Source organism: Aptenodytes forsteri, unplaced genomic scaffold (assembly GCF_000699145.1).
Source record: "Aptenodytes forsteri isolate BGI_AS27 unplaced genomic scaffold, ASM69914v1 Scaffold10, whole genome shotgun sequence".
NCBI classification, from domain to species: Eukaryota; Metazoa; Chordata; class Aves; order Sphenisciformes; family Spheniscidae; genus Aptenodytes; species Aptenodytes forsteri.
In genome coordinates, this window is record NW_008794117.1 from 2,055,395 (window position 1) to 2,070,779 (window position 15,385).

The 15,385-nt window shown below is 38.9% G+C and overlaps 1 protein-coding gene across 2 annotated transcripts in view; it reads left to right on the forward strand.

Annotated features, from left to right (window-relative positions):
• Nucleotides 1-15,385, forward strand: part of PLD5 (phospholipase D family member 5) — a 204,825-nt gene that overhangs the window by 81,105 nt on the left and 108,335 nt on the right. The window contains exon 2 of one of the 2 annotated variants that reach the window (XM_009276136.1): nucleotides 4,687-4,823. In XM_009276136.1, coding sequence (XP_009274411.1) covers nucleotides 4,687-4,823 — 137 coding nt within the window. Of the gene's footprint in view, nucleotides 1-4,684; nucleotides 4,831-15,385 lie in introns of those variants that run through there. The other variant, XM_009276144.1, reaches the window with a different exon arrangement.

Genomic DNA, 15,385 nt, shown 5'->3' on the forward strand with positions numbered 1-15,385 from the left:
CCATAAGCTCTGAATAAATCTTTCTCCCATGCAACAGAATTTCTGGGCTTACAGTAGACAGACCTCCACACTGTTAAGAGTGAAATCTCAGCCATGGTTGTCCTCTGACAGGTCCAGTCAAGCTAGTAGATGCTCTGGGCCCAGGCCTCTTAGCATCTCTAGCAGTCTTCAAATATGTAAGAAACTGCAGCAGGAAAGAACGAAATACTCTGTTCTCAGTTTTCAGCAAGTGTGGGAAGGAAAAAAAAATATATTGCAGCATAAGAGACTTAAGTTAGGCATCAATAAGGTACTAATATGTGGGATGGGTTGCCTGAAGGGACTGTAGGATCTCTTTCAACTGGAGATTTTTAAGGAAAGGTTAGACAAATATCTGTTAGAAGTAACATTTGTATAAATTAACCATGTATATGGACAGATGGACTACATAAGCTTTAGATGTCCCTCCCAACCCTGTATTCTGTAATTAAGTGTTGAAAACTGAAAGCTTAAACGCAGAGGGTTTTTAGGCATTTACTGAAGGAAGCAGGAGGATAGGTCTGATAAGCCCTGAGAGATCCCAGTTGCCAAGGGGATACACAACAGCATAGCATCAAGCAAAAATTCTGCCCAAGCCCACTGATGCAAGAGTATGAAGAGCAAATCTAACAGATTCCTTCTAGCCTGTCTGTGGCGTGAGCTCTTTTATTTTGAATTCTTTCAAGAAGCCTGCTATTACTCGCACATGCACACACACAGGCATGCACAGGTGCTATAATAGAACAGTGACATGGTCTGTTCTAATCTGTTTTAATTAGAAAAAGCCTATTAGAAAATTGCCCGCAGTATGGCGTTAGTGCATGAAAATTAAGATTTATTACCATTGTCAATAGAAAGGCTCGGAAGACTTGTTTGGTGCCAGTAGCTATTTTTTATTCTTTTTCTAATATAAACATCAATTTGAATCTAAGCCATATTCAAATATTCATTTATAACGTAATATATAGATTACAAAGTAATCGAAGAATCACCTCGCAGCAGGAGTAATTTCAAGATGAACTGTAAAACCATTCAAAGTCCTCCTTATTAGCTGTAGAAATTTTTTTTAAATGGTCTTTACCTGACTCTTCAGTCCTGTGACTAAAAATGTAGGGTTAGGAGAATCGCAAACTTGGAATTTTTGCTTTGTTGTATTTAATATTTTGTGCTATCCTTCGTTCAAAGAAAAAATACTATTGTCACAGTTTGATAAGATGGTTCTTTCTTTGTGTATGGATTTAAAAGGTCACCTACGCTATTTGTAACCATACTGTTAAGCTGGTACTTAAGAAAAAGTGAAATAACTAATCCATTATAATTGTCAAAGATAAATGCATATTATAAAGCATCTGTGTAAATAAGAGCAGTAAATTAGATTTGTGCCGTTCTGTCTTTATTTTAGTGCTGGTAGAATAGCAGTGGTCTTACTAGTGGTGCTAACTTTGTGCTGCTTATAGTGAGAAGCGGTCAGTCAAACTGCAGAGCTTGACAAGCTGTACACATGCAGAACTGAAAGAACAGGGATTTAAACTTTGTACAAATTTCAACTACAACACAGAAGTCAAGAAGCCTTGAATATGTTCCCCAAATTTATGTGGAATGGGAATTAAAGCTAGAATAGGAGGATCCATTCAGAATTATTTTGGCCTCCCCTTTCCATATTCCGTGAACATAACCACCTAGGAATTGCTACCATAAAATTTCCTGGTATTGAAGGAACTTAAGGCATCCTTTGCACCTGCCTTTTTTTTTTTTTTTTCCCCTTCTTTCCCCCCTCAATTGTGACACCATATAATTTTTGATACACTGTAGGTTTTATATAGCTTTTGGCCTTTAAGTTTTAAGCTGGTTAAAAGGGTTTTTAGGGCTATTTTATGACTTATGACAAGCGTGATGGAGGTACTGTGGACTCCTTTTAATGAAATATCTCTTGCTGCCTCCACGTGTGCTGGCCCAGCCTTGAAGGCTACCGTGGTCCCTGCTGGTTCGGTGACTCTGCAACTCTCTGTAGTTGTTCTGCTGCTTGCATGGTGATGTAGCAGGAAGATGGGAGTTATTCCCTGCGGCAATGGCACAAAGTCATTTATACTGTGCGGTAGCTAGGATGCTTGGTGCTACAAATTTGTCCAAAATATGGACTCAGGACTGTTCCCAGGGAGTAGAATGGCTGCAGTTACCCTGTTTTGGGAGGATAAAGAACGCTAGTGTTGCGAGCTGTGCTGGGTCACATCGCCTGCTCTTAGGGGCTGGAGAACGAGCCCTGGCTCTGTTTGGCTCGCTGGTATAGGAGTAGCTTTGCTATCTTGCTGCCATGGTGATATGCTCAGCACTTGGAAGAAGCTGCATCAAACAGTTTCTGCAAATACACTTACAGAACTGTAAAAATCTGCATGAGACAATGGTCATCTTAGCAAGAGTGTGAGCCGTCCTGATGAAGAAATGGCATAAAGCAGTGTCCCAGATCTGAATATCTCTTTATCTTTGGCACTTCTTAGTTTTTCTTGCCAGTAGTATGAGGCAATGTTTTAACATTTTTCTCTTAAGTCCTACCGTGCGTCTGACAGCAGCCTTAGTTCTGGACACCCAAATGCAGTCATTTCTGATTCTTTTTATACGTTGCCAAGATTATACCTAGCAGCGGGGGAAAAAAAAGGGCCAAATTTTATTTATTTCAGAAGTAGGCTTTGTAAATGCTTGAACAAGACTTTCTTATGCTGCATTCTTGTAAGATTTTAGGTAACATGTTAGAAAACACAGATTTAAACATATATTTAAAATGTATAAAAGTGTCTAATATGCCTTATATTTAAAATACGCATATAACCTAAGTGGCGCATTCCGTGTTACTGTTAGGTAAAAGGATACATTTCTCACTAAATTTCAGAAAAGTTGTTCCTGTTTGTCTGAAGAAGTTGTTTGCTTTGTTTCAGATTTTCACAGACTGAAATAAAATGCTTATATCTGATTTGTTCTGAAATGCAGGAGCTTGTTTCTTCTGGGATGTACACTGGTTTGGAAGTTTTGGAAGCTTATTTTAAAAGAAAAAAGTCAGGCCTTTTCTTTACACATACTGGAAAACATTACTCTGAATCTTATTACCTCTTAAATGAAATGTCAGGAACAATGGAAATACTATGAAGTTGGTTTTCAGCTGCGAGCGTGACGGCATGACGTTCCTTCCTTTCCCTTACACTTTTCCTGCTTTCCCATATACTTTCCCACTTTCCCATTCCTTTATAAAGCTTTTTTTCTTTATGTGAAATTTTAATTACAGGGCAATAATGAAAATTAAGGAAATAACTATGGCAACAGAAGTTAGTCTTTTATATTTTTTTATAAAAAAAACGTGTGGTTTTGTGCAAATTTTCTTCAGTAGAAAAATACGCATTTGAACATTTGGTTTCAGAATAAAATATACTTTACATTCATGCAGTTATGTAAATTGCATGTCAGGAGATTGTCTTTAGGAGATTTACACAGTTGTATCTGATTTAGTACTGCAGGATTTCATATTGTAGAATAAGGTCATGCTATGCCATGTCTTAATATTTAATCTGAGATACGGAGGGCATTGCCCTCATATTGAGCAACAGTCTCCCATTGTTTCCTTGAACCCCATCTATCATCTGTGAATTTGTTTTCCTTATATAAGTACGGTGGGGCAAGGACTTGCCAAAGTGTCTCAGTTGCTGTGACAATCATAGTAAGTTACTTTGTGTAGCAATAAAAAAATTATAAAGCTTTTCTTTATGTGAAATTTTAATTACAGGGCAATAATGAAAATTAAGGAAATAACTATGGCAACAGAAGTTAGTCTTTTATATTTTTTTATAAAAAAAACGTGTGGTTTTGTGCAAATTTTCTTCAGTAGAAAAATACGCATTTGAACATTTGGTTTCAGAATAAAATATACTTTACATTCATGCAGTTATGTAAATTGCATGTCAGGAGATTGTCTTTAGGAGATTTACACAGTTGTATCTGATTTAGTACTGCAGGATTTCATATTGTAGAATAAGGTCATGCTATGCCATGTCTTAATATTTAATCTGAGATACGGAGGGCATTGCCCTCATATTGAGCAACAGTCTCCCATTGTTTCCTTGAACCCCATCTATCATCTGTGAATTTGTTTTCCTTATATAAGTACGGTGGGGCAAGGACTTGCCAAAGTGTCTCAGTTGCTGTGACAATCATAGTAAGTTACTTTGTGTAGCAATAAAAAAAATGACTTTGCTCTTCAGTGTTCTTGCAATGACATGTTTTATTTCAGCCAAACACAACAAAACTCTCAAGACTTTTGAGTGCCATCCTAAGTGTGTACTTCATCTGTGAGGCGCAATCAGAAAATACGTAGTTAATGTAAGAATCACTATTTTAATGCATAATGCTTTCCTTGTGGTACAAGCAGAAAACAGTTTAAATTATTACTATTATTTGTGACATGAATTATTTAACAATGTGAGAGATTTAAAATACATCTCAAGGTGATACCTGAAGGACAGTTTTGAGAGTGTTTTCATCCTGAGGTGTGTTTCATTTTGACAGCTATGGCAGAAAGACCTTCAAAGAATTTTAGATCTTATGTAAAAGTTTTAGTCTCTCAGGTTATTGACTAGAATGTGCTCACGCCATTAAAACTTTTTTTTTAATCTTAATCTCTTTCAGTCCCAGCAAAGATGCATTGTGATCTTTGCGCTGGTATGCTGCTTTGCAATTCTGGTTGCACTGATATTTTCGGCAGTGGATATTATGGGAGAAGATGAGGATGGACTCTCAGAAAAGAACTGTCAAAATAACTGTCGGTAAGAGGTAACAAACAAAACTTCTCTTTTGGGGTGGACAAGAACATATATGTGTTATATAATGGCATGTAGTAATTACCATAGTCCTGTGGTGTAATTGGGAAGAGTAGGTAACAGAGGAAGAAATGGTTTCTTGTTTTGAATTTCTGGTTTTGGAGGTTGGTTTGACAAAGTAAAGCACGCTTTTTGAAGTTATTTTTGGTGGTATGTTTTGAGCAAGACCCTTGTGTTGTTTCAGTTATTTTGTAATCCTAGGTCAAAGCCCATTAAATTTTGGTAAATGAGTACTGAGGTGGCTTACGTAGTTCCCAATTCTGTCACGTCTTTCTTTCACCAAGAGCTTTTTTTTTCTTCAGGAAGGTCACTGGTCACCTTTGACCTAAGACTGCTATCCCTTTTATATAGGGGGACCTTTTATATATTCCTGTTTGTTGCACTGCCCTAATAGACACAGTGGCTTGCCTGGGAACTGTGAAGAAAATTAGTGATACGATCAGAAAGACTGGAGTATTGACTATGTTGGATTAAGATTTGCCTCAGACACCTGCCACGGTTGTGTATATTTTTTAACTTTAGATTTAAGTAGGTGATTAGATTTTTTGGGCCATTCATTTCCAGACTGTGAATTTCCTTTTGCTTCCCCTCACTGTCAGGTTCCTCCATGAATCTGTTCATCAGTGGTGACCAATGCTTTTCCTGCATGGTATTGTCCAAGGTCCTCTTCTGTCCACCAGTACAGCTGATTTAACAAATATTTGTAGACTTCATTCACAATTGTATTCTGCTTTTTTCAAGGCTTTAACTTGTCTGTAGAGCACCCTCTCCAATTCATTTTGTGGAAAACCAGTCATCCTTAAATAACTTCTCAGAAATCCATTCTAATCTGATCCAGGGAATTGCTGGAGTGGGAAGGGGCCTCTGGGCATTCTCCAGTCCATTCCCCTGCTCAGAGCAGGGTCATCTACAGCAGGTTGCTCAGGGACATGCACAGTTGGACTTTTCATGGCTCCAAGGGTGGACTCCACAGCTTTCCTGGGCAACCTGTTCCACTGTTTGTACAGAATCTACCCAGCTACCAATGGCTGGGTATACAGTGAGTTGGAGATAATCGATATTTATTTTTTAGAATAATCCAATGAAAAATTAATGTTTCTTTGAGAAACGTTATCATTTTCTCCTTATTTCTGCTATTCTTTGTTGATTTTGTGTGAAAACTCTTTGGGGACAGTGCCTTTCTATGCTGCATCTGTCACAGTGCAGTCAGCTGCAGTTCACAATCCAGCAAATTGGATTATGTTTTTGCAATTATACTGGATTTTTACAGTATTTTTTACATGCTGCTTAAAAAAAAAAGGGGGGGGGGGGGAAGAAGATTCTTTAAATTTGTAGTTCCTTTCAAATAGGACGTATCTGCAGCATCAGGTAGCTTTGTCCTGAAACCAACCATCCTTCTGGCACTTTTTTCCAGCATTGTTTCATTTTTGTAAAATGGCTTGGCCCTAATCTGTTCACTTTCTTGTACGCTTACAGTCCTGGGCAGCCTGCTAATATCTTGTCTGAATTTTCTGGAGTTCAGCTAGCTTTCATTTCCCCATCAGGGTCTTAGGTATTCTTCACTGTGAGTTGTTGCCTTCCAAAATTTTTAAAGATACTGCATGTGTCACCTCTACACCCACTATCTCCATGTGTGAATCTTGACAGAACTAGGTCAGATGAGGGGAAAGTCTTTCTGCTCATCGGGTTCAATGTGCCGCACACAACCTGAACACACGCAACTACTGCACCATGTTTTCCTCTTAGTTGTATCAGCTAATGGCTCCCATTTTGTTCTGGGTAGCTGCGCAGGCCTAGCCAAGGAAGAACTTAATCTTCTTCACTTTGTATTCTTCAAATAGAAAAAATATACGGAGTGGGAGCAATGTACGGTGCTATGGAAAACCGGAATATTTTTTCCATGTGTAAGAAATTAATTGCTTTTGTCTCTTTGTATGGGTTACACCAATCTGCCTTTCCAAAGAATACTCACCTTTGCTCAGTTTTTTTTTGTTGGTTGGTATGTGTCACTCTTGTCTCTTCTGGACTCCCAGAGGAGTCTGGGAGTAAATCCAGCACATTGACTTTAAACATAAGAGTCAATGAAACTGCTTTGCATTTACAGTGATAAAAGTGATCTCAGACCCCAGCTCTATTTTAAGGTGCCTTTCACAGAGTGATTCAAGTGCGTGATCTAGCTACTGATGCCTGAACCAGAAGGCACATCAATGCTGTGTGTATAAACTGCCTAAACCATTTCTAATAACAGTATCCAAGTGCTGGCAGCTGCTACCTGCTAACATTGAATCCTTCTCTACGTGATGAAACTGGGCTTCTTTATGTGTTAAATATATTGCACTTAACTGAAGTGCTGTAAGATCAATTGCTGCCTGTGGCATATATTTAGTACTTGGGGTAAGCACTTTTAATAAGTAAGACAAGAATTATTGAATTCTTATATTTCTGCTGTGTGAGCACTTTCACTGAAATTCAGGAACAGGCACTTACGTTTGCAGAATGTGCTGAGACAGAATGGTAATAGATGGTCCTTTTTTTTTTTTTATTAAATGATTGTCAAATACAAGTTCACATATATGATCCTAGAATTTTTTTTTGGTTTTAATTGATCAAATTTGTGAAGAAGCTTGATGGGAAAGGATGCTATTGATTTGAGAAGAACTTCACTGATGGTTTGTTAAAGGCTTTCGTCTTCTGAAAATCAATTTCATTTCTGTCTTTTTATTTTAAAGGAAAATATGTCTGAAATAGCACTGTGGTCTAGAATAGTTCTTTGGTAGTTCTTTGGCTAGAAATTCTTGGAGTTTGTGCCAAAAAATAGCAAGTGAGAATTTTTAAAAAAGAGAGAGAGAGAGAAAGTAAAAGGAAGACGTTTTTAGAAGTCTAGAGCTTTTTGTAGCCTGAGAGAGGAATCGTTGAGGTATGTTGTAAGCTGTATTTCCCAGTAAAGCCTACATCTTTTTTTGCTGTGATTGTATTGTTGTTCATGTATACAAATGCAGCCTTTCTGATCTGCTTATTGTAATTCAACATGAGGTTCCTCTTCTGTTAATCATTCCTTAAACTCTTATTACATAAGGAATACTTACTGCACATGTTGCCAAAAAGACCTTCCTCTTTACTGATGTATTTATTTCTCTTGAGGGCTTTGTAACAAAAACAAGTCAGGGAAGTAGAAAAGCGGGCTTTTTTGCATGTCTTCACCAATTGCTGAAGGGATTGTTGCCACCCATCTAAAAGGGTGCATTGGAAATAGCACTTTTTGAAGAAATGAAAATATGTTTGAAACTAAAATAATGAATTATGATTTGTAATCTTTGATCTTCTTGCTGCAAAACTCAGTTTTGGTTTATGGTTGAGAACTGAAATGCATCTTGCCTTACAGGTCATTTGTGACTGCCCCAATGTGAAGGCAGATTGCTGTAGGCTGCAAACGATTTCCTATTTTGTTTGTTACACAGACAGAGGAACTTGTTATTCAATAATATTGAATAGAATATTCAGGAGGAACTTGAGTATTTGAGATTTAACTAAGAAATGATTGAAATAATTTTTTTTGTCTTTTGACATGCAGACACAGAAACTTAAATTTTTTTTAGCCTGCTTTGCATGTTGTAATCCAAAACCACAAATAGATAATTTAAAAGAATTTACAACCCTGTCCTAATAATTGAGGGCAAATATTAGGGCAAATAAATGTACTTATCACGTACAAGCACCACTGTAAAATTTACTGTGTCTTCTACTGATACATACATTGCAATTCAAATAAAGAGCTGCGGGGAGATGGGGAAAGGTCTGTAAAATTTATCAGGCAGACAAATTCTGGCTTCAGAATTGAAATTAGAATCTGAACTCTACTGACTGGAAAACTGTATTAGTTTAGATGAAACAATGCTGTTTGTACTTTGTTTTTTACTGTCTGTCCCATATAACTTTCACACTGTGAATTATATGTGGAGTGACTGGCTGACTGAAAACAGACATTTTATTTTTCTACAACTGGACCAGGTCTGCTAAGAGGCAGCTTTTCACTTTAGAGGGTGCTGTACACTCTTAGTTTTGTTCCACAAAATTTGATTTCAGAATGCTGGACTTAAAAATATATATGGCTTTTGACCCTACGTATTAAAAGGAATGTCAACTGATTGACATTTAAGGAATAAAAAAAGTAGTAATGACTAAAAATTTTGAGTTTTTGCAGTTTGTGCTTGGTATGGGATACAAATAATTCTCTTGAGACATCCACATCAATTTTTAATGGCTGATCTGAATAAATCTTGGCTAGCCTCTGACGTAACATCAGTCAAGACTTGGCTTTGCTGAAACTGGCTGGTAAACTCTAAAAATGGCAATTTGGGAAACAGAAAAAATAACAACTATTGAGAGATGGTCTCTGTTATCCAAAGTGTTTGAACCAAGGTAATCTTGATTTATTACCAGTAACTTCAGCTGTTCAATATGCCTCTTCTCCTGCTTGTTGCTGCTGATAGTCATGTAGGGTTCCTACAGAGCTTGCACATGCCCTTAATTATCCTTGTCTCACCGGCTTTTCCAATATCCATTGAAGCGGTAGTAGCAGCTGGCATAGCTCCTGCCTCTGGCTGTGGGTTTGGCCCTGTCTCTTGAGAGGGGCTAAGGAACAGCAAGGTGAAAAAAGGCGTGATGGTAGCTGCTTTCTGTGGTTCCCAAGTTTAGGGTGTACTAAAACTGTTGTCATAATGATTTTTTTTTTTTGGCAATTTTTGCCTTTCACTGATGATAATTGGAGGATTTTCTTGGGTGTTTTTGTGTGTGTGTGTTCAAGGCGGATTCTGTCTTACATTCTGTTCCAGTGACACAATTTTGCTATTTTTATAATTTCTCTTGTCCTCAGAGAATGTATAATGAAGTTACTTGTTCTTTTGTGTTTGGATTTGTGTTGGAGGAATTTGCTTTTCTGTATGACGTGAGTGGCAAAGCTATTTAGTTCACTTGGTGATTCTAGGGAGGCTTTCATCAATTTTGCCCTATAGCAAGTAGGTGGTGATACTTAAGCAGTGTTTGTGTTTGCTTTGCAAATTGTTTGGATTGTTTTGGATAACAGTTTGTATCCTATATAATTTTGGTATCCTGCAAAGGATCTGAATCTTCCTGTTGGAATGCTAAGCTTTAGATCTCAACAGTACCCTGCAGCACTGAGTTCCAGAGATTAAATCTAGTTGAATACAATAATTATTTATATTGATCAGTTATTATGTGTTGCGTGTGTTGCTTTCAATTTCATTAGATGTCTTTATTCTTGGGTTGTGAGAGAGGCCCCACAATTGATTTTTTTCTATTGCTTTATAAATCTTTCCTTCAACTCCTCTCTGCTATTTCACCAAGTAGGGTTTTGCAGTGCTATTAAGTAAGCATCCTGCAGCACATGCTTATGTTGGTTTACCTTGGAAGTGCTTTGCCCCTGGCTGACTGTGGGGTAGATTTTCTCTGCACTGTGTGGGTTCTGAACATAGCAAGGTTTATATTGACTGATTTCTATTTAATAAACAAACTATGACAGGCATAATAATTAAATGTCTAAACAGAACAAGATGCTCAGATTTTGAAAACAAGCCTGTTAAAGAGCAACTGAAGACTTCTATTTACAAACACTTATGCCACTTGGCATAAAAATGCCTTCTGTCAACATGATGGACGAGGGGATCGAGTGGACCCTTAGTAAGTTTGCAGACGACACCAAGTTGCGCGGGAGTGTTGATCTGCTTGAGGATAGGGTGGACCTGGACAGGCTGGATCGATGGGCCCAGGCCAATTGTATGAGGTTCAACAAGGACAAGTGCCGGGTCCTGCCCTTCAGCCACAACAACCCCATGCAGCGCTACAGGCTTGGGGAAGAGTGGCTGGAAAGCTGCCTGGCAGAAAAGGACCTGGGGGTGCTGGTCGACAGCCGGCTGAACATGAGCCGGCAGTGTGCCCAGGCGGCCAAGAAGGCCAATGGCATCCTGGCCTGTATCAGAAATAGTGTGGCCAGCAGGAGTAGGGAAGTGATCGTGCCCCTGTACTCAGCACTGGTGAGGCCGCACCTCGAATACTGTGTTCAGTTTTGGGCCCCTCACTACAAGAAGGACGTTGAGGTGCTGGAGCGTGTCCAGAGAATGGCAACGAGGCTGGTGAGGGGTCTATAGAGCACAAGTCTTATGAGGAGCGGCTGAGGGAACTGGGGCTGTTTAGTCTGGAGAAAAGGAGGCTGAGGGGAGACCTCATCGCTCTCTACAACTACCTGAAAGGAGGTTGTAGCGAGGTGGGTGTCGATCTCTTCTCCCAAGTAACAAGTGATAGGACAAGAGGAAATGGCCTCAAGTTGCGGCAGGGGAGGGTTAGATTGGATATTAGGAAAAATTTTTTCACCGAAAGGGTTGTCAAGCATTGGAACAGGCTGCCCAGGGAAGTGGTTGAGTCCCCATCCCTAGAGTTATTTAAAAGGCATGTAGATGCGGTGCTTAGGGACATGGTTTAGTGGTGGACTTGGCAGTGCTACGTTAACGGTTGGACTTGATGATCTTAAAGGTCTTTTCCAACCTAAACGATTCTATGATTCTGTGATGACTGTTGGCCTCTTGTTTTGGGGTGATGGAGAGAATGAGCTATAAAACCACTTAATTTTTATGATCCCTATTTGCAGCCAGTTTTATTTTTGCATGAAAAGAAGGAATACCCTTACAGTTGAAGTTTCTATGGCAGGACACTGCAAAGAGCTGGTGGACCTCCTGCAAAGGCATTCAACATCCTGAGCCAGGGAGGGAAATCAGTAATTCAACAAACTTGCACAAGAGTACCTTTCCTACCTTTTAGTTTTCATTTTTAAAAATGTGTTTCAATGGAAAAGATACTGTATTAACAGTTCCTCAGTATCTGTACAGAGTAAAATTTTTTTTTCCTCTGTTCCTGCACTGATACAAAAAAAGGGTCAATTTGTTTTGCGTTTACTTTCAGTTATAAAGAATGTCTTCACAAATTAAAAAAGGAGTGCCAGAACTTATGATCTGTTTAGATCTTATTTTGTTTGCATTGCTGCCAGTAGATAGGTCATCATTAATTACATTGTACTGAATAGGTCTGGACTTCAACTCATTTTGTCCAAATGCACAAACCATTCTTTTTCTCCTACTCTTTGTTCAGTTAAATCTAATGGTTTCCTCTGGAGTTTAGGACAGAGTGCTTTAGAGTTTCCTTAAGGCAGCTTTTTGTGTCATGCTAAGCATTGTTTAGGATGTAATACAGAGATTGACATATTTTATATTCTTAGAAGTTATATATTTGTGTTTGTTTCTCCTTTCATGACTTAGCATTTGTGAACTCATATCAGAGAAAAATATTCCAACCTTAATAGAAATCAGATTCCAATTACTTTAAGGTTCCCGAGTAATGTAGGTGGGATAAAGGAACAATTCGTGCACCAGAGTAGCCTTTCTCCTGTGTAGTTTGCTGGGGTTTCTCTATGATCAAATCTATCTTCCTCCCCCCCCCCCTTTCTTTTTAACTTAATGTGTTCAGAAAACTGAAATTACTTCATCCCAGCAGGATTCATAAGATTCCCAAGGTCATTTTCTCTGCCAGATTGTAAGCCTGCTCTAAAGAGAGTTATTAAATCTAAAATTACTGGTCATTCTTGTGATCTTGAAGACCGATTTGCGACGTTGCAGACAGGTTTTTATTCTGCCTGGTGAGAATAGCGATCCAACTTAATAAAGCTCCCTGATAAATCATTCTTCCTTTCCTCTGTGGGAAAGGCGTTAAAAGTGGCTAAAATTTGTAGCAGAATCTGTCTGAATTCATTCTCCATTTCAGGGTGACTTGTTTGTTCAGCCAGGGCTGACTTTGCATCAGATCCTAGCAAGCACCTGTTCCAGTGACACCATTTATTTTTCATTGCTTCTCCACCCTCAGAGCAGTATATAAAAAAGGTACTTATTATCCTGTCAGCTTACAGTAGATGTGTTGAGTTCTGTGTCTAATCCTACGATGGTACTGTGAGTGTCCTCTCAGCTAGCGTGATTTGATACTCCTCGAGAGTACAAGTCTAACATGCTAGACGCTGCCTTTGGTGACCTGCTGGGTACATGGCTGGGTCTGCCTCCCAGCGCACCAGGGCAGTGCCGCAGTTACGGAAAAGCAGTTGCGGTGCCCGCTGAAGCCTAAGCATTATGCCAGAGCTGTTGGTGCTGGCTGGCTGGGTGAGCTGGAGCTGACCATCTTTTTCAGCCACATGCAGCACACTTTGCCAGTTGTAGCACTGAAGTTGTAGTCAGGCAGCAGCAGTTCTTGGTGTTAATGCCCCGCTGGGGGGCATGGAGGAGAATTGATGGTTGAGGGTTTTTAGGACTGTTTTTTTCAGATGCTCTGTACATGTTTCAGGAAGATATACGTGGGTGAAACATTCAGGATTTTCTTTGTTATTCTGAAGATTTTCTTCCTGATTTGTTTTCCTCATATTAATACATGGGTTCTGATACAGGTGGAGCCAGAGGCACCTCTTTATGGTCTCTCATATGGTCTCCCTATGTCCATGTCTGTAGTTAGTCAGAGCGTCACTGCCTGTGAGTAGTACTTTAGATACAAAGTACTCTTGTGCGTTGGGCAGCTGAACCTCTCTGTTTATGACCTTTGTTAATCAGGAAAGTATGAGTTTGCTTCCTTTATTCAACTTACCCACATCCAGTTGTCTTGACCAAGAGGAAAAAACGCGTTGGAGGACTTGATCCATTTTATTACCATTACTATTTTTTCATGTTACGTTTTAGGTTTTTTCCATAATGAATCTGCTTCCTGTCCACCTGACCGGAAAACAGAAAAATAATGCACAAATACCAGCCTTGGCATCTGCCAGATGCAATTCCTTATCTGTCATTTATTCTCTATTTAATGACCAGTCCTTTCCAAATAAGACTACTGCAAAATTATCATACAGCTCAAAGGACGTTTTCATGACTGACAGCATCATAATTTGGTACGTTTAAATCTGGTTTCTTCACATACTAAGTGTTGAAATGGCTCTTCTAAGAGCCATCAGTGATTTGCATACCTTCTGATATGAGGGGGAGGACTCATCTTGCCTCAGATTAAACTTCTGATGGATATTTAATGGCACATTAAAAGTGTTGGCTTTGACTTTTTACTGTTTTTCTAGATTTGCTTGGAACTCTCGGAATAAATACGTTGTACTCATACATATGGCCACAGATGATAATCTGATATCTTTTGTCAGTTTGGCAGGTATGTAGCTAATTGATCTTCATTGATCTCCCAAAATATTTATTTAAAAAACCTGTTGGGAAAATAAAATGAGTTTTTAGTTTTCTTTGGTTATGAATTTATGAAATACCTTCTCAAGTCAGCTGGACTTGAATCAGTCTCTAAAATAATAAATTTTAGAGCTCAGCTTCTACTGGCTGAGTATTGGAGAAAAATGCAGTCTTACCAATAGCTTAGCAAAATATGAACATACATAAGTTTCATAACTAATCACAAAACTTTAAAGAAAGAATGAATGTGCCACCAGCATGAGGAGGGCAGCCACCATTTGATTTTTTTCCAAACACTGTCAAAACTACTAGTCCTTTTTTCACCCATTTTTGGGTCACTTGTATCAGCTTGGCAGTGCGTGTTTTGCAGTTCATTACAGATGCTGGTAGAGAGTAGACAGACTTACGGTTCAATAAAGGCACTAGAGGGTGCTAGGGATGACGTATTTTGGGCAATGGAGGCTGAAGTGTCTTCTCAAGCATGCAGCCAGTGCTACTGGGATGGTGACAATCTCCAAGAGCTGCCCCATATGGTGTGTTTTATAGAGGTATGTGAGCCACTTTAAAGATATCCTGAACACCTTCCAGTTTTGGGCAAAGACAGGCTGCCACAACCTGGAGCCAGTCCATCACTATAGCAACTTTGGGGAATGGTATGGGAAAGCAGTAGAGATGTAACCTCTGTATGACATCAGACAAACTATTCTTTTTACTAGTGACTCATCTGTTTGCATGTGAAAAGAGTTGTTCAGGACTGAATAGAAAGGAGAGAACAGTGAGGTGCTCAAAGTTGCTCTTGAGAAGTCACACAAATACCTGGGATGAGCAGCCAAGTGATTCTGTGTCAGAGGTACTGATCTGGGCATGTGCATGTGGTAGTGCTCCAGCTAGAAATGTACTCCTAACACTTGAGGATATTTTGATGTTTTCAGGGCTTTTTTGAGAGTCAAGATGTTGCTATTAAAATATATACCATAGAGTTCTCTGTACAGTTTAATTACCAATAACTCAGTTAATGCTTTCTACTAAAATCTGAAAGGGTGGGGGGTGTTTTGTTTTATTTTGTTCTTGTGTTTTGTTTTGTTTTGGTTTTTAATTCTAAGTGCATCAGACTAAAACATTCTTTTAGTAGAAATATAAATACTACTTCATCAAGCTACATAACTTGTGTGCGTTTTGGAAAGAGGTCCCATCACTTTCTTCATCTTTGCCAGAAATTTTCCCATC